Source organism: Strix uralensis, chromosome 1, assembly GCF_047716275.1.
Source record: "Strix uralensis isolate ZFMK-TIS-50842 chromosome 1, bStrUra1, whole genome shotgun sequence".
NCBI classification, from domain to species: Eukaryota; Metazoa; Chordata; class Aves; order Strigiformes; family Strigidae; genus Strix; species Strix uralensis.
This window is the reverse complement of record NC_133972.1, coordinates 118,623,637-118,645,888: the sequence shown is the minus strand read 5'-3', so window position 1 is coordinate 118,645,888 and position 22,252 is coordinate 118,623,637. Positions and strand designations below refer to the sequence as shown.

General features: G+C 40.8%; 1 protein-coding gene across 8 annotated transcripts in view; it reads left to right on the top strand.

Moving 5' to 3' along the window:
* MTCL1 (microtubule crosslinking factor 1) overlaps positions 1–22,252 on the top strand; it is a 111,693-nt gene that overhangs the window by 75,287 nt on the left and 14,154 nt on the right. For all 8 annotated transcript variants that reach the window (XM_074878441.1, XM_074878482.1, XM_074878456.1 and 5 more), the window contains 4 exons: positions 2,479–2,709; positions 4,337–4,525; positions 11,444–11,611; positions 17,262–17,516. In XM_074878441.1, coding sequence (XP_074734542.1) covers positions 2,479–2,709; positions 4,337–4,525; positions 11,444–11,611; positions 17,262–17,516 — 843 coding nt within the window. The remainder of the gene's footprint in view (positions 1–2,478; positions 2,710–4,336; positions 4,526–11,443; positions 11,612–17,261; positions 17,517–22,252) is intronic.

The following is a 22,252-nucleotide window of genomic DNA, read 5'->3' as shown; positions in this document are numbered from 1 at the left end:
CAAAGAAAATCCAGCACTTCTCTGAAGTCAGAGGAGCTGTTACACACTCATAACTGAGACACAAATCAGGACTTTTTTGTATTTCTCAGTACCCTATGCTTCCAACCCTCTTATTTATAACTGATGAATAAATCATATTTTGTTGCATGGGCTCCCCCTGCTCTTTTGAAAGCTGGAACAGATTAGTCAATCGTTTTGTGATCTCTAGCTCCTAGAGCGAAAAAAATCTAATTTTTGCAGGCTGTTTGGCTCTTAACTGAAGTTTTCTTTTTAAATTTACTTCATAAACTAAATTCATCGTAATTGTTGCATAGTGTAAAGCATTTTTCCTTGTGCCAGCTAATCTCATTATATCCAAGTGGTATCTCTCTGGTTTTTCATAAGTAGCTTTCATTTCCAGTTGATCTCCATAGGAGCCTTCTCGTGGAGGCTTTTGAAGGCAACCAGTAAATTGATTTCCTTCCTAGTTGCCTTGGCCGTGAAAGCTTTTTGGAAGTTATGCCTGCCTCTTAAAGTTCTTTTCTGTTGGAATAGCTATCCATTGAAAAAACATAATACTCTATGAAGCTACCTCCACCAGGGTCTTCTGCAAGAATTTGTGACCACGGGGACTTAGATCGTAACAGCTTGTAAAAACAATGAAAACTGCAGCAAAATCAAAGCTAGATATTCATGTTGACAGCCAGCAGAAATAGAAGAATAAAAGCATCTTCTGGATTCTTCATTTTTTCCAGATTATGCCCATCCTGTTAATGTTGTTCCTTTTTTATCATCTTCCAGGATTTCTGGTGGAAATGACTCATATCTTTGCTGTATTTAACTGTAACTTATTTTGGTGGAAGAACCTGCATCAACACAAAATCTATTTCTTCCTGTAAAAATTAAATTTAAAATAAGCCCCTTTTTTACTGTTTCATTTTTATCAATGTTTAATGACATCAAATTGATGAGTGCTAGCAGTGTACAGTGTGCTAGCATTCTCCATCAGTGTTATTAGGAGTTGCATGTATGTTTTTTGGGCTGTTATAGTTTACTATAGTTTTGTTTTAAGCTGCATTTTAAACCCATTTAAGCTAGCAACTGCTGTAAATACATTTAATTTAATTGGGAACTTTTTAAGGCATAGTAGCATTGATGCTGAAAATTTGCATTATGCCAGAGCACATGATTTGAAGGGGAGGAGAGTCCTTAGTAAACCATCTGGTATGGACCAGTAGGCTGTTTCAGAAGCATGTGAATGTTGCCATGAAAATCAAACATATATTTCTTAGCAGTATTAATTGCTAGGAGGTCCATGCTCCTGAAGAAGAATCTCTAAGTACTCTTCATTCCTGTATGAATGTTGTTTGTTGCAAGGTATGTTCTTATGGTTTAAATCGTTGTAGTCATTAGTGTACTGTGGCTTTCATAGATTTCATCTATGGAGCTGGTCAGCAAAGGGAGAGGCTGTTGTTCTGCAGAATGGAAAATAGTAGAAACTGGCATCTGTAAGCAGTGGCTCTGTACTCATTTTCCATCTGCCTTTTCTTGATCAATGTGAACCACAGCTTGTTTGAAGTGGAAACACTATCTCATCCATGCAGAATACAAGATGTCATATAACTAACTTGTACATGTGCTACTGGGCGCAGGTCATGCCATGGTTAGATTTTGACATATTGAGGGAGAAGTCACATTTAAAGAATAATGTTTCAGGTGGCCTTGTGTTGAAACAGGTGTAATTATATGTGTGCTCCAAAGAATGAGCTTTTCTTGGTGCTTCTAGTAGTGAAACTGAAACATGTTGAATGCTGAGTTGCAGCCAATTCCTGTTTCTTCAGTTCCTGCATGTTCCTGATCTAGTTGTATCAAAATGAGAAACTGTTTACTGTGAGTCATTCAGATGCCTTCAAGTATGAACTGTGAGAAGTGAGGGACCAGTAGTTGTATCTGAGGTACTGGATGTGGTTTCTTCAGAAGCGTTGTCCTTTCAGAAGCAGAGAGAGATGTGGCCACAGAGGAAAGGATGAGTCTGTGGCTGGGGAGGGAAGAGGCAAGGATAATATTCCAGGTTGTCTGAAGGGGAGCTGTGGTCCCACCTTGTAGGAATGGCTGCAAATGAGTTTAGCAGGTGATTTGTGCAGCAGTATGATGTGGTGGCTCTGCTGGGAACTTACTGCAGGGATACAATCAAGAGAGGGAGGAAAATATGAGTGGTATAAAATGTTTAAGCAGCAACAGAGAACTCATGCATCTTTAAAGTAGATGTCCACTTCTACAGCAGGTTACTTGGATATGGTTACCTAAGCACAGCTTATCGCTGTTCTCTAATCTCCTCAACAGTCATAACTGCTGAGGAACTTATTGAGCCAAACTCAATAACTACTCACTACTGATGAAAATTAGAGCTTTCAGTGTCTCTCACCCAACAAAGTACAAGTCCTGGAGACAGCCCCAGGACACCACCCCATTGACATGGTGTCTGTCGTTCCATTAAAGCTGGAGGAGGAGCATATGCAGACCCTGCGGAGGAAAGACTTGGAAGTGCAGAGCTTGACTTTGCAAAACAAACTGGAAGAGAAGACCTGGAGCCAGGAGAAAAGTCTGCTGCAGCAAGAACTCAGGCATTTCAAGCAGGACACCTTTCTCCTGTATGTCAAACTGAAATGGCTGCTGAAACATTGGCGGCAAGGCAAGCGAATGGAGGAGGAAGGGGAGGACATATTAGAGGTAACTGTCCCACCTTATTAACCCAATGAAGTTGCAAGTGTTGGGGTACTGGGATGTCCCTTATTTAAGTGTAGACTTTAAATATGATGTGGCATCAGCAACTTTACAATTACACAGAGATTTAAAGAGGTTTCAAATTAAGCATGAAGCTTTTCTTAAGTTGGCTTGTGCTAAAGTATATTCGGCATGATAATGTTACAGATCACCCATTTTTAAATCTAAAGCCCTAACCAGTACAAACATCTGGTCCTGAAAAACTCTCTCATAGTAAATGAAAATTTAATTAGGTCTCAAAGATATGACTCCTGAATAATTTTTGGAAAGAAAAGAAGTTTGGAAAGAAAAGCAAGCTGGTGGAGTCAAATCTGTTTAGATGGGTTGGGTGCTGTCATTTTTCTCATCATGTGCACAGTGTGTTCCTTACAAAGCCTTCAGTAATACAGATGGAGGGAAGCTCTGTTTTCATGTTGGCAGGAGAATTATACAGCTTCTTGTGGGAACTTAGAGTGAATCATTCCTGTTTGTTCCTCTTCTCCACACGTCTATCACCGTCAGCAGCAGTACGCCAGTAGTCATCATGGTGATTTTCCAAGTAACGACTAAATTAAGATCAGGAATTTCAGAAGTACATAGCAACCTGGAATCCCCAAGCTGACACATCTCTCAGCAGGGGTGTGATTGCCAGCCGACATGCACTGTGAAGAAAGGTGCTGCTAAATTGTGTCGAGTTGCACATCCAGAATTACTATTTGCTGTGGAAATCTTACCTAAAAAAAAAATAAGTTTAAAAAAGTGTTTGCTCATTCTGACATTTTCTACAAGATTCTTGAGAATAACAGATTTATTTTGCAGGTTCATGCAATTCTGAAGATGTTTGCTAAGGCAACTAAGTAATTTTTCTCAGTATTTCTGGTACTTACGTGCCTAGTGTTTTTCAGTGTTTGCTGCATTTGGCAGTACAAGTAACCTTTCAGGTCTGGTAGGAGTATGCTTAAGTTGAATACTCCAGTGTTTTGTACTCTTAAATAAAGGGTAGATGAACATCTTTACCTTCATCTGGTGTAGTAGTATGAGTCAGAAACAAGAGATGAGTAGCTCTTTAGAAATGATTTGCTTCTACTTTACTTCATCAGTACTAATTTTCTTCTATGTAAACTAACTCATCTTCTAACATCAAAATAGCTTTCATTTTTTCACTGTTTGGATTTTTTGACTGGTTAATTTATAATCAATCCACCTCCAGTCATTACTGGAGTCGTGTGTTTTGCTAAAGCATTAGAGAGAATGAAGCGCTAGATTTGGATACTTTCTGATCTCCATATCTTCATCAGACAATACACTAGTGTCTTGTATAGTTTTTCATTAATGCATGATGGATATAATCATACATTACACCCATCTTCTCAGCTGCATTGATGTTGCAGGCCTGCATAATGTTGTGTTCACATATGCAACATGTCATATATCACCCAAAGATCATTTCCTGTAGCCTACAGAATACAGGTCAATATATCCCACCACAGAGATACAGGGGAAGATGGTCCCTTCCCTTAGCCCTACAATAGATTTCTGTCCCACGAGGTGAATGGCAAAAGAGTGTCAACGTGTCCCATCTCCTGCATTTTAGATCGAGCACCCTGAGGCCCTCACAGACTTTGGCATTCAGTCTGAGCAGAAGGCAGATGATGCAGATCGAGAGGAGGAGGAAGAGGATGTTGTGTTTGCGCTGGCAGATTTCTCGCAGCGTCCCACCACGGAGAGCACAGATCTTGGACCACAGCTGCAGACTGCAGAATTACTGCAGCAGCAGAAGCAGGTACTGTACCATCTGTATATCATACCCTGGGAATGGAAACTGTGGATTTTCCAAGGGAGTTCATTTTCTCTGCTACTGTGTTAAATCACCTAAAATCATACTTGTAAAAATACTTATAGCTACACAGCAATTACAGTGGATTTCATCCATTATATTTATATTTAATCAAGAGCCACGTGATTACTGTTCTCCTGTTGGCAGATGCTCTCAGTGAAAAATCCTATTTCCTCTTGTGGCTGTTTGCCCAGAAACATCTATCAGTGATGGTTTGCAGAATTTACATGCCCCTCTTGCCTGAGCACATCTATTGTATTCTACTGTCAAGCTTTTAGCAAGAAGAGATGATTTTATTTCCTTTAAATAATTTAAGAAACTAGCACATGTATTTAATGCTTCCCTTAGAGATGATGGGAAACAATGCAAAAGTTCCTTCCTGTCACTGGGTTTGTTTTGAAATGCCTAAAAACAAATCATGCTAACATTTTTCTGACATCTCCTGTGCCCTGCATGTGTGTGTCAGAGCACTGGCATATATCCTAGCTTTTTTCTTTGTACATTTAATATACCAGCAGTACTAACGATAACAAACATTAATCAAACATTAATGCTTCCGACAGTTCTTCAGGAGTATCTTCTTATATTTTTAAAATGGAAAATGCTCAGATGAGAGTATCCTGTTATATGGAATTATTTGCAGTCATAAGTAGAATGGAGCAAGAATTCTATGTAAAACACAAATTCAGTGAAAAAGGTCTTGAAGCTTTATGCCTTATTCCCCATCTCTATCTGGGCCCTTGACTTGGGATCCCACTCCACAGCAAGAACTCTCAGACAAATATGTACTCTTTATGACCGCATTACTTTGCTGGATTTGCTGCAGGATCTGGGGATTGTGTGTGTCTTTGCATTTCAGTTCTTCACCTTGAATTCCCGAGACTCTCATGACTATGTAAAACCTGTTTGCTCATTATCTATATGGTCTAATAGATACGCAGCAGGCAACAGTGTCTCTATCCAATAATAAAGTTAGGCTGGTGCTAGATGATGCACAGGCTGTCTTGCAACCTACCTCTCTAATTCAAGACGTAACTTCAGTTAGAATTTCTGTTTGAATAAAAATAGTAAAGATCTGTGGTCTTTATGCTACTTCATATTCTGCTTTAAGTTTGTATACTCTTTTGCTTTCCTTTTTCATAATGCTAGCTGACAGCTCTATTCTTTAGCTATTATTTTCTGTGAAGTGTACTACCAAGGCAGTATTCATTTGATCAGTTTGGCATTTGGAAAGGTTCTACCTTGCCAGTTACCCAGACCCAACACTGTCAGCCTGTCAGTAGGCTGAAGAAGGCCATGGAAGAGATGCTCGTGAGCACATCATTTAACTGCATTCCATCTGTAGACTGATTTAATCTAAAATGAGTAAAATAAATATAAACCAACATACTATCTCAGTACAAACTCTGTCGTGTACTAACTTTCCATATAGATCTCTTAAAATGACCAAGAACATTCAAATAAGTAATGTCCTCTTTGAAATAATCATTGCTTAGGCATTAAGCTCAAGGTGGCAGAAATGGGAAGCAGGGTTGCTTATAATTCATTTTTATATACATTGCATGATGTTCTAAAGCAGCAGTTCCAGCTAATCTTGCTTAAAGAAATGATCCATAGGAACACACCACATCTCAGTACCTCTCTTGATACTAGTGAATAGTGCATGATATCCAAATGGACTTGTGAAGGTAAAATAGGTTTCCTGCCTTCCAACCAGGAAAAAAGTGTTATTTCAACAATGCAAGAATGAGTGAGTTTGATAAATATTTCTCATTTTAAGCACTATTACTTGTTTTGCCCGCTCACACTAGTGAATGTCCTAACAAACACTGTGTTTATTGATAGGCTTGTAAAAAGAGTTTTCAGTGCTACGGGGCTTGTATTTGACAATGCCAAGAAAGGATTATGATTATCCCTTGGCACAGAAATAGGAAGCCCTAGTGTAGGTTAATTCTGATGCTGTCATACATTCAGGGCATCAGAGTCCTCTGGAGGACCGTGACAGAGGAGTGGCTGCCTACACACCTCCTGCACCCTCAAGACTCTGCCAGAGCCTTGTTCTGCCCTCACACATCTTAGTATCAGTTGGGCCTGAATTGTCCATGTCACTATGGTGGATGGCTTGGCCCTGCAGGCTTCCTGCATGCAGCACCTTCACTATGTTCACCAACCTCGCCAGACCCTGGTCCTTGCTCCAAACACATTCCAGACTTTCACCCATAAATATCAGCTCCACTTATTTCATATATGATCCCAAAGCACGTTAACTAAACAAAAATAGAGCAAAGAAACACTTCGCCTGTGTTGTCCCAGCTTTAAAAGCTCTGAGAGTATCAGCAGACCCAGAGCACATCCTTCCTGAAGGGGTGGATCTTAGCAGTGCTCACCTCCCAGTATACCACTGACTAGTCAGGCTGTGCTGAAAAATACCCAGGGTTTTGGGGGTCTTCTGCAGGTTCCTTAAGCCTGCAGCTGGAAAAAAGCACTGTTTATATGGGGAATTTGGGGTGAGTGGTGAAGCTGGCAGTCTCCAAGGTTTGCACCTGCCAGAAGAGCCCTAAGTTACTGCTTCTGCCTGGCAATCTCCAAGATGAAATGCATCAGCATTTGTTTCACATTAGGAAGGAAATTTTGTGATAGTCTAGGAGTAGCTGAGATAACTAGGTCAGAAGAAAGAAAGGACTTACGGTAACTTGAAGTAACCCATATTTATTTTTTAACATTTAATGAACGGTATTTTCAGCCTGCTCTCTTGCTACTGACTTTCTCACCCTACCTGGAAAGTGGAATTGTTTTGAGAAAAATTATAAACACCAAGGCCTTAATTTCAACCAGCAACCTTTAATTTTATATTATTATGATTTGAGGTACTCAACTCTGTGGAAAGTACATGTCTCAATTGTCTGGGATTTTTATGTGGCCAGCGTGTGGAGGGTTGAAGGCATAGCAGAGGGGAAAGGGGAGAAAAAACATTAGTTGATGAGAGGCAGAGTAGATGGGGACTCTGAGAAGGGCCAATTCATTTTTCTCTTCATGGCATTGTCCCTTGGCTGGTAGCTGGGGCACACAGCAGAAGGGGTTGGGCAAGGAACTGGCAAGGCTCAAGAGCCAAGCAGGAAGTCTGGTCACAGGCAGGAGATAAGCAGGCAAGTTGGGCTGTTGGCACAGTAGAGGAGGGCTTGCTGTAAGTCAGCCTTTCTGTGTGTGTAGTAAGAAATCAGGGAGCCTGTGGAAAAAGGAAGAGCTTTTGTTCAGCCAAGTAGAAGGGGTGAGATGCCTGTTGGATGGTGTAAGATCAGGGGAGTAAGAAGAGTTTAGACATCTGTAGTCCAAGCATTAAAAAACAATATACCCTCATGTTGTTATGGGGGTGGGGGATCAAGAATATCTCCAATTAGATCTTTTTTTGCTCATACAATGTTTGTTTTCAAAGCTTAGCTAAGAGAAAAGCTCGAAGGAATAGTAAATAAGACCTAAATATACTTAAATGATTTGCACCAAGATCCAGCTTCACTTTTGCCTAGATTTGTGATTAGACAGAGAAAATGCACAATTCTCATTTGCTGTTTAGGCTTCTGACCTTGTGTTTTTAATTGACTGTTCTATTTAACTGCTTGTAATACCAGACTGCGGCTAAATTCTTCAGTGAAATTTTCAGAGAAAAAAGAATTGTGATTAAAAGCAGACCACGCTTCAGCCAACTGCTCTGGTCTCAAACTTTTCTAGAGCTGGAGGCTCTCATCTCTGGGACTGACTCAACTTAGTAAAGACTCCAAAGTCCTGGAATTTAATTGAGGTTTACTACATTAAGTTTTTACTTATTATCAGCTGTTGTTTCCTTTACCTATAAATCCTGAGCTGTGGATACAACAAGACTTTAAACTGCATTAGTAATTCTCTTGTCTTAGATCAGTTGTGAATAAGTCATATTCCTCCATGCTCTAAATTTTGGTAACTGGTAAGGTACTAAAGAGCCAACTCCTTGCATGGGAGACTGTCCAGGGACTCACAGCCATGCCCTGTTTCTTCTGCCTGTACAAAATCCCTGGGAGGAAGGGGAAGATCATAACAATCCTTGTTATGATGCAGAAGCTGTTTGGTGGTTTTACCAACAGAAATCTAAAGTGTTCTGGATCTAAATGTTGTATCTCAGAGCACATTGTCTCAAAAGTACTTTTTCTGTGCTCCAAAAACACTCCAGTTTGGCAAAACAGAAAAAATAATCTCACAGACCTCTCCAACTTCAGACTGTAGATACAAAGTCATGCAAAAGAGACTTCTCTGCAGGACTTAAAAGTATGTAACCAAAATTGGATTTATATTGGCAAGTTAATTAAAATCCCAGCAAGCCCAGGGGGCACCTGGGGTACTTGTCTCATAACAGCGACATTGATGTAATGCCTCTAGAAATAAGACATGCCCTCATCCCAGTAGGCTACAAACCTGCAATGAGGCTCTTTTGGCTCCTCTCTGTACTAGTCCATCACTTCGTTCTTTGCAAACCTAATTTTACAGGACTCTAAAGCTATCGAATATATGCACAGGAATGAGGAATGTACCTTGATTTAGTGTTACTTGGTTTTCTTTTTCTTCTCCCTCATTTCTCTCATGGAGCCTTTAGACTACTTTGCCAGAGAAAGGTTTATATGGCATACTAGAAAACACAGAACATGGCTCTTGAATGAAAGCACTTCATAGACATTGGGGTCAGGGTTTTCAAAGAGGATGAGGCCAGATTTTGATGTGCTCAATACCCAGCAGCTCCTGTTGTGACACTAAGAACAAATCTTCAAAAGAGCTCTTATTCTGATTACTACACAAGGGGCTTGGGATGCTTGGAGAATTTAGCCTTAATTGGTTATAAGAATGCAAATTCATGGTGGAAATATAAAATCTCATTACATATTGAAAAGTAGGTGATCTTATATGCATGATGGAGACTGCTGCTGTATAGTAGAAAACTGCTAATTGGCATTAAATGTTAATGGAATTAATTCTGCTTCTGTGGGTGCATTTCTTATAAACCCCCATGTTGTACACCATCACATTTCATTAGCCCAAACATATTATAGGTCAGTCAGTGAGCACCTGCAGTCATTTCCTTGCATCTAGCATATTTTTGCTGATGAATCAAATGGCTTGGAAAAAGTAGACCACATTTGTTTGTTTTTTTAAACAAAAAAGGCACCGTGGTATGTCTGATTAGTGATTACAAAAGTGGGTGAGGTGGGTTCAGTGATGCCAAAAATCTGATGAACATATGCTTATGATGAACGTATAAGCTTAGTTGTCTGCATAAAATTTTATATGTATTGTCATTGAAAAAAGCACATGAAAATTTTTTTAGATTTTTGCATACATCTGTACACTTGACTTGTCTACAAAGAAGTCCCCATGTAGGTACTTTGTGAAACACTAGATAAGAGATGCAGGAAGCCTTCACTTGGGAAAATAAATAAAAAATACAATCAATTAGACTATCATGCAAGAATCAAGACAGCTAATTTGAGTTAGGCCTTCCCAAGGAAGCTAATGCATTCATGAGAGCCAGGTGATTAAATGCTGAATTTGTTGAGTAAGCTTTCCCATTTTTCTACTCGTGCTGTGTTTGCTAATCAAGTATGATTTTCTTAAAAGTATTTTCTGTTCAGAATAACTTGTCAGCTACAATCTCTGGCTACTTTCTGGTCTTTGAGAGGCTCATTGGGACTATTTGATTTAGATTTTGGATGAATAAATCAACTTACACATTCCTGTTTTCTAATTCAATGATTGCAAAAAATGCTGGGATATCCTTTGTTTTACTGATCCAGAATGAGTCTTTAAAAAGCATTTTCGATATTTAACATAAAAATGACAGTTTTTGCAAGTCTTCAGAGAATTTGTGGAAAGTAAATGCCAAAACTAAGAAAAAAAAATTAGAGATTTGAGTAAGTATACATGCTGTCTTTCAGTACTTGCCAAGATCAGATGTCAGCTCTGGGCTAGACTTTTAATTTTAACGCCACTCTTGGCTCCTGGCTAGCACAAGAGCACAGGCAACATTTTTAGTATCACCATGACGTTCTCAACAAGACGTGGATGGGGGTTTGCTCTTTGATCCCATCTGCAAGAGGGAAAGTGGCCTACATGGCATTCGTGCCTTTGGTCCCAAACAGGGTGCTGCTGTAAAGCTAACCTGTGTGCAACTGCCTGGGGCTGAGCAGAAATGTGAAGTACAGACTAGTGGAACACCTTAGCAGAGATACTTATCTCCAAACCTCACATTTTTTTCCAATGTAATGTTATCTGATAATACGAAAACATTGAAAATTAATCCCTTTTCTTTATATGTAGTTTACAAATATTTGAGGTTTGATGCTGAGCAATGACTGTATGTATGAGGCATCCAGCTACTAGCTTTGGTTTATGGTATTGAGGAAGAAGTTATTACAGATGTCCTCAATCCAGAAAGATGCTTAGTGCTTTTTTCAGGGTGACTTAAGTATCTTTGTTTTTCATGGGTGCTTCAGGACTAGGGCTAACAAGAAGTAGAATAATAGAATTGCAGAATCATAGAATCAATTTAGTTTGGAAAAGATCCTTGAGTCCGACCGTAAACCTAACACTGCCAAGTCCACCACTAAGCCATGTCCCTAAGCACATCTACATGTCTTTTAAATACCTTCAGCGATGGTGACTCAACCACTTCCCTGGGCAGCCTGTAGACAGAGAAGGCATTGCTGTTCTTAGTTTTCTCATGCAAAAGTTAGCTCAGGCACTTTCTCTTCCATGCAGTGGACATGCAGGCCTTTTTCCCCCTAAAAATGAAACTGGAGACTAAAGCCATCCAATGACAGCATTTTGTTTGCTTTGTTGCGGCAGGCAAGCGAGAATCGGAAGCTGCTGAATGCTCTGAAGGGTTTGCTGGATGAGTTCCGCTCGGAGCTGCGGGACGAGGAGCGTGAGCGCCAGGGTCTCCAGCAGCAGTATGCCCTGCACAAGGCAGCCTGGGAGGTCGAAATGACTGAGCTGAAGTGTCACCTCAAACAGGTAATGTCCCCCACATCCAACACCGGTAAAGAATGTCCGAGGTGCTTAATGAAATGGGAAATCTATGACAGCCAGGAAAGGGACTATATTTATTCATTTTACCCTGGTGCCTGAAAGCCCTCCTGAAGCCTGAGCAAAGCTTTGCCTCTTGAGTTGCCTCTTGGATTCCAGTTGTCCAGTACAAATGCTTATGTAGTAGGTACTGTGTAAAGTAAGTGAGGACAAAGGAACCGAAGCTCTTCTTGTTGTATTTTCTCCAAAGAGTTGACTGGTAGTGGATCAGCTGCAGTAATGAGACGTGCGGGTGTCTGTATTTACTGAAATTTATAGGAGGGAAAAATGTCTTGATGTTGGCGTGCTCACAATTAACTCGTCACTGTGCCTTGGCACATAACAACTGTGGTATTTGATGCATAGGAGAGAAAAGAGTGATTTAATACCAGCTATTCAAAGCTACTGATCATTGAAGAGAGAGTTCTAGCTACCCGCTATGGGATACTGTTAGAACTATGTATATAAAATCTGGTGCCAGGTGCTTCAGTGTCATGTATGGTTGTTCACAGAAGATGCACTGTTTCTGAAGCAATATGAAAAAAAATCAGCAAAAAACCCACAAGGATTCATTTCCAAATCTAATGGCATAAAAGCTCTAATTTTCCACATTGAAGAGGGCAGGGGTGAGAGAATTAGTACGTTCAGGTCTTGAGAAAAGATTTGTAATTGCAGAGCTTCTCTGCAGAAGACAAATATAATAAAAATATTCCCTGCTGGGAGGGTGGTACATTTAGGGGGGTTTACTGAATGTTGGAGACTCTGACATACAGAGCTGAGATGCTAGGCACTGCTTTTCCTGCCCAGGTACTGTAGGCTGCTTTCCGAGAATGCAGGAGGAAGCTTTCATCTTAGCAGAGTTTTCTCTCAACAGATTCAGATTCTCAGTTCAGCTGCTTCTTAGAGCACACACATTTTCAGACAACAGATCACCTGAAAAAGGAAACAAAATCAATTTCCATTTTTGCTCCTCCCAAAACAAAACCTGAGCGACAGATTTTCCTTAAACTAGAGATGACAACAAAGAACAAAACTTAGAGAAAGTTGGTCTGACAACGAACTGCCAATTTAGAGTTTGCATGCTTTGCCCTTGCATGGGCAATAAACTCCCAGGCTGCCGCTTTAGCTGGTGTTTGGCACCAGGATGGTGCTGCCACTCCTGCCCAGGGTGAAGAAAGGTTTGCACCCTTCCTTCTGGGAACTTTATCAGGCTCTTTGCTACCTCCACCACTCCACTGGTGGTAATAATATATAACATATGGTAATTACCGAGCCATGGGTGTTGCTTTTCACATTTTTTCAAGCAAATGAAAAGAATGAAACTGGTCAATATTTAAGACTGTCTTCCTTAGCCAGTTCCCCACAACGTTTCTATTTCACAGTAAAAACAGGTCCCTAATGCATAGCAAAAAGATAGCACATCGATCATTAGAATGTCTGTTAGGCTAGGGCAAACAATGTAGGTGTCCCACTGAAGTCTGGTATATGTGCTCACAGTTACAAGGAGGCAATTCAAAAACCATATATAAAAATAATAATACAATAAGCCTGAAATAGAAATAATATAAACATAAATTTAACTCAAACTAATGTTAAAGATTCAAAACATGGGGTGTTTTCACTATAGGTTCAATATCAGGACCAAAATGGGAGGAGCTATTGAACATGTAAAATATCAGCATTACATATAGTCATGTTAACATCCTTTGCTATTCTGTGCCCAATATGTGGCACAACAACAGCTGTAACTGAGTAGCCAAGACTGTCAGGTTGGTGTGGGTAGCAGGACCTCTCATGATGTCATTTTGTTGTTTTGATCGGTAGTGATGAAGCAGAGGGCTGTACAGCGCTCCCACCATAGGTTTCATATAGAGCTGCCAACCCCCTGACAAGCCCACAGAGAATCAAGGCCTTTCTAGTCTCCACTGTTGTCTTCACTGCTGCTGTTTTCCACTTCTTTTGTGAAGCAGTAGGTCAACTAACAAGAGCATTTTCCTCAAGAGAGTCAACTCCTAATTAATAGTTACTGGCAATGGTTTTGCATTTTGATGCTTCAACACTCTATAGGAAAGAAAGAAAAAAAAAAGAAAGAAAACTCTTTTGAAACAAAAGCACTGTATATCAGAGGTGGCAGTGTACTATTGCCTGCTGCTTTGGAGCTTTAGCACTGAATATATCATTAAAAATAAAAGTCTTGGCTGTCAGAAATGCTTGTACATCTTATTTGGCAGAAGGATCCTTAGGCATTGCTTTTAAGATAAGAAATAATGAGATTGCTCCCAAGTATGGGATTGTGATAATGCTGAGTCAATAACGAGTCCCAGTAATTCTCAGCCTCCATCTGGGCAAGTGAAAAATCCCAGTAGTCTAGGAACTGGGAACTAAGAAATGTTTGGAAGAAGGAGGGAGTTAGTATAAGGGGCCAAACCCTCTGTATGCTTTGAGAACTTGCATGTGAGGAAATGGACCCTCAGGAGGACTCTGACAAATGGTCCAACTTCTGGATGCCCAGAGGGAATATAAACTGTGGTGCACATGGAGAGGCATCTGGCTGCCCTTAGCAGTTAGCTAAGGTTTAGGAAAGTCACATCTAGACTTTCATGCTAAGGAGCCACCAAAGGACCTTTCCTCCGTGATTTGAGCTGTTTTGTCAAAACAGAGGCAGAAGGACTCTCTCCTTGCCAGGAGCATTATTCTGCCTTCCATAGGCACCAAGAACTGTCTTCTGAGTCTAAAGACACCACCTCTGACTGGAGAAGGCTTTAGGTCCCAAATCATTGAACACCAGGAAATTATTCTGAAGGTGTACCACTGTATACTTGCATTGGTTTTGAACTCATCTTTATACTTACAGATTTCCTGTATTCTTCTCAAATGGGGCAAGAGCCAGGGCTCTGGTCTGGGTGAGCCCGTGGTCTGGCACAGGATGACTTACTGCATTTTGGCAGCTTGGGCATGACACACTAACAGCAGCCATACATTATTAGGATATCGCTCTTCTGGAGCATGTTCTTACTCCTTACTGCTGTCTCAGCTTTCCTGCTCATTACAGGCACCACCGCCTGTCTTGTTTGCTGTCTGAAAGGCTGAGAACTTGCCCAGTGGTGGTGAAGAACTCAGTGGCGTAAGAAGAGAGAGAGAATGAGTGAGGTTCAACATTGTGCTATTTTATTGAGATTCAAAAAAATGGAAGGAATTTTTTTTATAGGATAATCATACAACCTGTATTTATTGCAACTGAGGATTTGTTTACTTTATAGGTTGCTTTTAGCATTTTTATGGTTCTTACCAGCTAAGGAATTTATCACAGGCATTGGTGTGTCTTCACAACTTCGCATGCTAGTCATAGCTACTGCTGCATGTGGCGTTATTCCCCAGGAAGCAGCAGAGTTGTAATGTTGAGTTTGCACTCCAGCCTAGTTGGATTTACACCAGACGCTCCAGCAACCTCCCCTAAGAGCTCCTATTGCAAGATGAGAAGTCTGAGGGGACATCAAAGGCCCTTAAAAGATGACTTACATATATCACAAAGAACAAGCCCTAAATAGCCCTCTGTCAGGCTTAGGTGTAAGAAAACGATATAGATGTTACTTAATTAGTCCCTTATTATTTGGGCTGATCTCAGCTCTGCAGTGACAGTCCTGAAATTCATGACTATTTACTGTCACAGCTACTTAGCAAACCCAGCAGGAACTTGCAAGAGCAACCCGATGCAAGAGGCACAAAATAATAAAATTAAAGTAAACAAACCGAAGAGAATGAGTGTCAACATTGCTGACCCTGGCTGCAGCACCAACTTTGACTCCTGCAACACTGTGAAACTGGTGGGAACTTGTGAGTGGACAGAGGAAAGATGTAGTAAGGGGCAAGAGGCTACTACCTGAAGTTAGCGGTGAGTTTGGAAACTAGCAGTGGTATTTTTACATATTGCTGAACTAACATGTGGGCAGTCAACATACTGGGGTAGTGGGTAGGAAGGCAGCAAAGCTTTTCTGGCTTCTTGAGGAGCCGTGCTGCCCAGTCTCCCATCATGGATCCGCAGCTGAGAGGTGTCTCTCCTGGGATGTTCTGCATTTCTGCCACACAGCACCTCTGGTCCATCACCAAGCCATGCAGTTGTGTGCAAGACAGCCTCTCACACATCGCTGCAGGTCCCACAAATCTACACTGCACAAATAGGATAGTGTCATGTCAACTTTGTTAATGTAGGATGCCACTTTTTTATAATTGATTTTCTTGGTTGTTTGGTCAGCTGGTTGGTTGGTCATTTGAAAACAACTGAACTTTGGAAATTTGTGGTAGAGGATGCAGGTGTTTTAAGATTTCCCTGTCAATGCAAGTGGCTGTAACAGGATGTTCTCTGTAGCTCAGTACAATTTTAAATGACTCAAGCAAGGAACTCTTGGCCACTTATTTGGGGCAGCTGTTCCAGAGACTAGTAAGCTTCACTCCTGAATCCAGTCTGAACTTCCCTTTGCTCAGAAAGTTTGGGCTTATTTTCCACACAGGGCAAGGTGAAAGTGTTGTCCTTCTCTCTTGCTAAAGGAGCATGTTTCCCAGCAGACCTGCTGCCTCTCCTTTTTGATGACAACTTTAGTTTCAAAGGCGGAAATGAGTTTTTGCCGCTTTTCACTTCAGTTCACCTGCAGAGCCAGGGGATGGAGATGTATCCCATTCTGAGTCACTCACACATCTGAGTTGTCAACAAAAGGTCAGGCTTCAGGGATAAATTCTTCACTCACACAAAACCATTGAGCACTTCTTTCACTCTTACAACAGTCCAGCAGTGGCCCAGATTGTCTGGAGAGGTTGCACAATCCCTGTCCGTGAAGGTTTGTCAGGATCAAACTGAACAAAGTCCTACACAACCTGATCTGATCTCAGAGCCAACCCTGCTGGAAGCAGGGGGTTGGACTAGAGACCTCCTGACACCCCATCAAGCCTCATTTTCCTATGAACCTTGGGCCAGCTCTTCTGATCTGATTGAGCTGACCCCTGAACATGAAGTGGAGAAGGGAGGGAAGGTAACATCAGCTAACTGCCCTAGAAATCAGTTCAGACACCAGAACCTGCAGAGATGGGGGGATCATCTTGGTACATCTCTTTCTACTAACACCCTCTTTTGTTGGAAGGTGTGAGGAGCTGTATGGTAAGACCATTGCTGAGGGTTGTTCTGGGAAAAGTCTCTTCAGAAGGTGAATGCACTCTCTTTAGGTTTTGGGTGCACTGGGTGACAGCACAAAAGCAGAGCAGTGGCTGAGGATGTTGTCCTGGCAATCGTCTCAGAGATGATAATGAGGTTGGAGTTTATCTCCATGTTTCACGTACCCACACTCCCATCAGAAAGATCATAACTGATGCCTTAATAGCATAAGCTGGTAGAGCTTGAGAAATTATTCACTATGGTTTTCACTTTTTTTTTAAAAACCTTTTCCCATGTTGAACATATTTGATCATTTATTGAGATCCTGATATCTAAGAATTGCCATAATTTTGCCATTAGCTTTGTGGAGTTAGGTCTTGAACTCAATTCATTGTCAGACATAGGTTTTTACCACAGCAAGTTTAATGTCCTACTAATGTTTTACTCTAATGCCAGCTGGAAGGGAAGAGTGAGAACATCTCAGGAGAAACAGGCCTCACTTCTGATGCAAAGGGAGCTTTTAAAAGGGAAAGAGAAGAGCACAAAAAGCTTCTGGCTGAGAGTCACGGTGTGGTGATGGACCTCCGCTGGCAAATCCAGCACAGTGAGAAGAACTGGAACCGGGAAAAGGTGGAGCTCCTGGACAGGCTTGATAGAGACCGACGAGAATGGGAACGTCAAAAGAAGGAGCTGCTCAGGCGGATAGAGCAGGTAAGGAGTTATCTTGGGGTAAGCAATGGCTGGCTGCAAGCATGAGGCATTGCACCATTACTACACTCAGGCCAAGGTCAAGACTGTATTAAGAAGCAGCCCGGGAACAATTTTGGTTCCTTGGCTACATCAGTGTTTCTCATGCTACAAAACAATTTACGTACACAAGGGAGTGAAAGGAAAATGCTCGTAATCCCTATAAAAGACCTCTTATGAGAAATCAACTCCAGGTTAAAGGCCATTTCCTGCCTCATTTCAATTACCCCAGACAGGCATGGTCACATCGATTCATTCTGTTTGAAAGCTTTTGTGCATCTCTTTGTGCTAAAACACTTAATCCCACATGCAGGGTTATTCAAGGTTTGATATACAGCTTCCTGCCAAAAAAGTCTGTACATCTGTGAGTTAGCCACCAAAGATGCAGATGCTGTGACTATTTCACCTCAGCTGAAATCTTTTTCTCTAGGAAAGGAACCCAGGTGTTAACATGAAGAGCCCTGACTGATAACAAAGAAACAGCTATCAATGCTAGATATTCAGAAGACACTTCTGACCTTATCCCATGAATTATGTGCACACCTCTGCTATCATTTGCAAATCTGATAACTGCATACCTGTGCCCTTGTTTTTTCTGCCTATCTGTACTTTCATCTGCTTAGTATTAGAGACAAATTATACCTAATGAATTTATTATCTGGCTGGAACCCACACAAAATTTAAAGAGTTTAACGAGGGAGAGTTAATACACAGTTTTTGACTGAACATTGTTCAGCTCTGAGTCATGCATTCCAGGAAAAGTAAGAAAAACAACTGAAATTGTGGGTCCTCAATTAACTGAATACCTTCTGTCCTTAGGACATCAGAAATGGAACAGCACCAGATTTGTGCATGCTCTCTAGGGAGCACTGTGCTTGAATGAAGCACGAAGTAGCTTCACAGGTTAAGTTGATGAAAGCCTGGCGTAACTTCATGACCAGTTTTTGAAAAGGGTTCGTTATCTGTGTCTCATGTTCCCATGCCTGAGCCGCAACAAGAAGCTGAAGAAAAGATACCAGGCTGTAAATATTATGAGTGCAAGACTAAACCTCAGTTTAAGCTATGGCTGTTAAACCCACAGAGAAACATTTTGGAAAATCCTGTACTCTATGAATATTTCTAAAATCACTGCTAAAAGTGTAGGTCTGAGTGGGCAGTGACCAATATGAAGGTTTTACAGACAAAAAAAGGTGATTTTTGAGCTTCTAAATTTAAAAATGTAAATAAATTATATTCTGGAATTTTTTTTGAGCTTCTAAATTTAAAAATATCAATACATTGCATTCTGGATTTTTTAATCTCCCATTTATCTGAGCGTTTTTATGTATACTTCATGCAGCTTGTTGAGCTAGCCCTTATAATTCAGCCCACTAGTACATCTCCTAAGATAAAACAACCAATGCCTATGAGCTAGGAAGGCTTGTAGCAGAGCTCTTCATCCAAATTACCTGGTTTCCAGGGTTCAGTGCAGAAGATGCCAAGTTCTCCATGGCTTGACTGGGCTTGTTTCTAACTGTTGAGTTTCAGTGGTCAAACTGCCTCCTGTGGATTCTTCATGCATGATGGAAATTAAATAACCCACAGAAAATTTCCCAATATTGTGTCCACTAAGGATGTGGACACAAACTTTTCTTCAGAGGGTCATGGGTACCTCTTTGGATGTTTATGCTGCTGTCCCTATGAACTGTATTTTTTAATATTATCTCTTCAGTGTATCCTCAATAGCTTGAGGGACTTAAGCTGGTTAAAGACTGCTTTTTCTATTCCCTGGGAATGGGGCACATTGAAGGAAGCAACAGAGAAGTCCCTATTAATGTTACCTAGCCTTTAATTCTCTTTAAACCTGACATAACCTCTCAGTGTTGTCTTGAGAGAGCCTACAATATAGCTCTTAACTAGTCCTGGAGCTGATTTCTTTTGTTACTATTCTTAAACGTCTAGGTTTCAACTACATATTTACTGTATGACACAGTTGTACACAGCATTAGCAATAGATAAGGGAAATAAAAAATATTATATCATCAAGATAATTTCAGACAACTGGATGATCAGAAATAGCATTTGAAATCTTGACTACCTGCCTGCAAAACTTCATAACTCCATCTTTGCTTATAATCAAACATTTCCCTGTGTGACAGGAAGCTTCCAAATATTTGCAGGCTTTTAGTTGAATGTCCTCTCAGATTGCAGTCATGCCCTGCTTTATATGGAAACAATTAATATATCTCTGAAGTCTTTCTCCCCAGGGTTCTGTGTGTATTCCATGTATGGAGATACGTAGAGGATGAGGAGACTACACCAGTGGATATTTTTGAAAAACAGAGTCTAAGAGATAGCAGAAACATGTGTGCCAAATTTAATACTAATGCTTTATGCCTGTCTGCTTTCACACAGCTCCTGAATAATACATGTATGATAAGGGGGAAGCTCACACCAATGTATAAAATATATAAAATACTTTACTCTGGATGGTTATGGGAATACTGCTCGGATATAAAAAACATGATGACCTACTTTTTTCAGAGCTCAAAGTTGTGGTTTTTTTAAGTACACTGTCACTTTGTTTTCCCTTAGAGAATCTCCCTCCACTGTGCTTCTAAAACTAATTGTACACAGAACACACTGGCAAATATTAAAATCCACAAAATCACTGTATGAAAAGTTGTGTGTTTAAAGGTATAAACACCTCAGGACTCAAAATCATTAGTCACCTGAAAAGTTAGGCCAGTACTTCTCACTTTAATTCTCCTGTCAGCTGTCCAAGATTCAGAGAGTGAGCCAGTATCTGTACTGTTTTCTCTTAAAGGTTCCCAGATCATTATCCTTTATAGGATCTCTGAAAATGTGGAAGGGCTTGCCATTATAACTGTGTATACAGAAAACATGTGAATACCATTTCTCCTTGTTTTGGGTCTTGCCCATCTGCTGGGGAATGGACACCAGGATCTCTTGAGATATACCTTCCAGCCCCTACCTTTATATAATACCTTAAATTAGCTTCTTTTAATAAAACTGTTTCAGATTTTGTATATCATGAGCAAAACACTGAAGATGCATTCCCCTTTTTGTAGACCTGAATCAAGCAAAAATCTCACTGACTTCACCCAAGTGCAAATTTAATCATTTGGGCCTAAAATGTTTTGATCTGCATTAGGCAATACAATGTCTGTTTATTTTTCCAAACACATGCAACAAGATTAAAATAATATGTTTTGTAGGTCCTCAGTCTCCAGGGTCCTAGGGAGTTAACTTGCATTTCCAGGTTATTGGCATTAATCTTAGCACACTGCTCTAGCAAAACATGAGTTACTTACCAGATTCCTGCTGTCATTCATCATGTTTGAAACTATCACTTACTTCATCTATCCTGTTGTATTTACAACTAAAAGAGAAGTTGATCACATAATCTAATTTTAAGATTGGCAATTTCACTAGTGGTTCACCCTCTCTTCACCCAGCTTTTGCAAAGTGTAGTTAATAGCTTTCATGGCTCTTCTATAAACATGTATTTTCTTCAAACATGCTTTCAATGCCTAATTCATCCCCTTGACAATGCTGTTCTGTACAAATAGTCAACTTTCTAGCCATGCATTAGGGCTAGACCATCTATAAAACAGAAGCTTTTGTCTTTTGTTAAGCGGAATTTTCCACCTCTGGAAACAAGTGATGTACACTAAAGTGCAACCTTTGTATTGCTGACCAGAAGAAGAATGTATTTGTTTCAATGAGACTCTCAAGTCATTCACCCTTTCTTAAGCTTCTACTTGTATTGCTTTAGGATCTCATATCCTATTTTAAATAACAGTCAGTGTTGTTTTGTTTCCTTAAAAATCAGATTACAGACAAATGCATTTTTTTGTGTATATATACACACAGTGTGTATATCACAGAATCACAGAATCGTCTAGGTTGGAAAAGACCTTGAAGATCATCCAGTCCAACCATTAACCTAACACTGACAGTTCTCAACTACACCATATCCCTCAGTGCTGTGTCGACCCTACTCTTAAACACCTCCAGGGATGGGGAATCCACCACCTCCCTGGGCAGCCCATTCCAACGCCTAACAACCCGTTCTGTAAAGAAATGCTTCCTAATATCCAGTCTAAGCCTTCCCTGGTGCAATTTGAGGCCATTCCCTCTTGTCCTATCGCTTATTACTTGGTTAAAGAGACTCATCCCCAGCTCTCTGCAACCTCCTTTCAGGTAGCTGTAGAGGGCGATGAGGTCTCCCCTCAGCCTCCTCTTCTCCAGACTAAACAACCCCAGTTCCCTCAGCCGCTCCTCGTACGACATGTGCTCCAGACCCTTCACCAGCTTCGTTGCCCTTCTCTGGACACGCTCGAGTAATTCAATGTCCTTTTTGTAGTGAGGGGCCCAAAACTGAACACAGTAATCGAGGTGCGGCCTCACCAGTGCCGAGTACAGGGGCAGGATCACTTCCCTGTCCCTGCTGGCCACGCTATTTCTGATACAAGCCAGGATACCGTTGGCCTTCTTGGCCACCTGGGCACACTGCTGGCTCATGTTCAGCCAGCTGTCAATCAACACCCCCAGGTCCCTCTCTGACTGGCAATACGTATAGATATACGTATAGATAAATCTGTAAACAAGCAAAACTATACATATACACATTTAATCACTCAAAATCCCGTGAGTAATAGCATCAAAGTCCTACTGCCATCTCCCTTTGCAGAAGG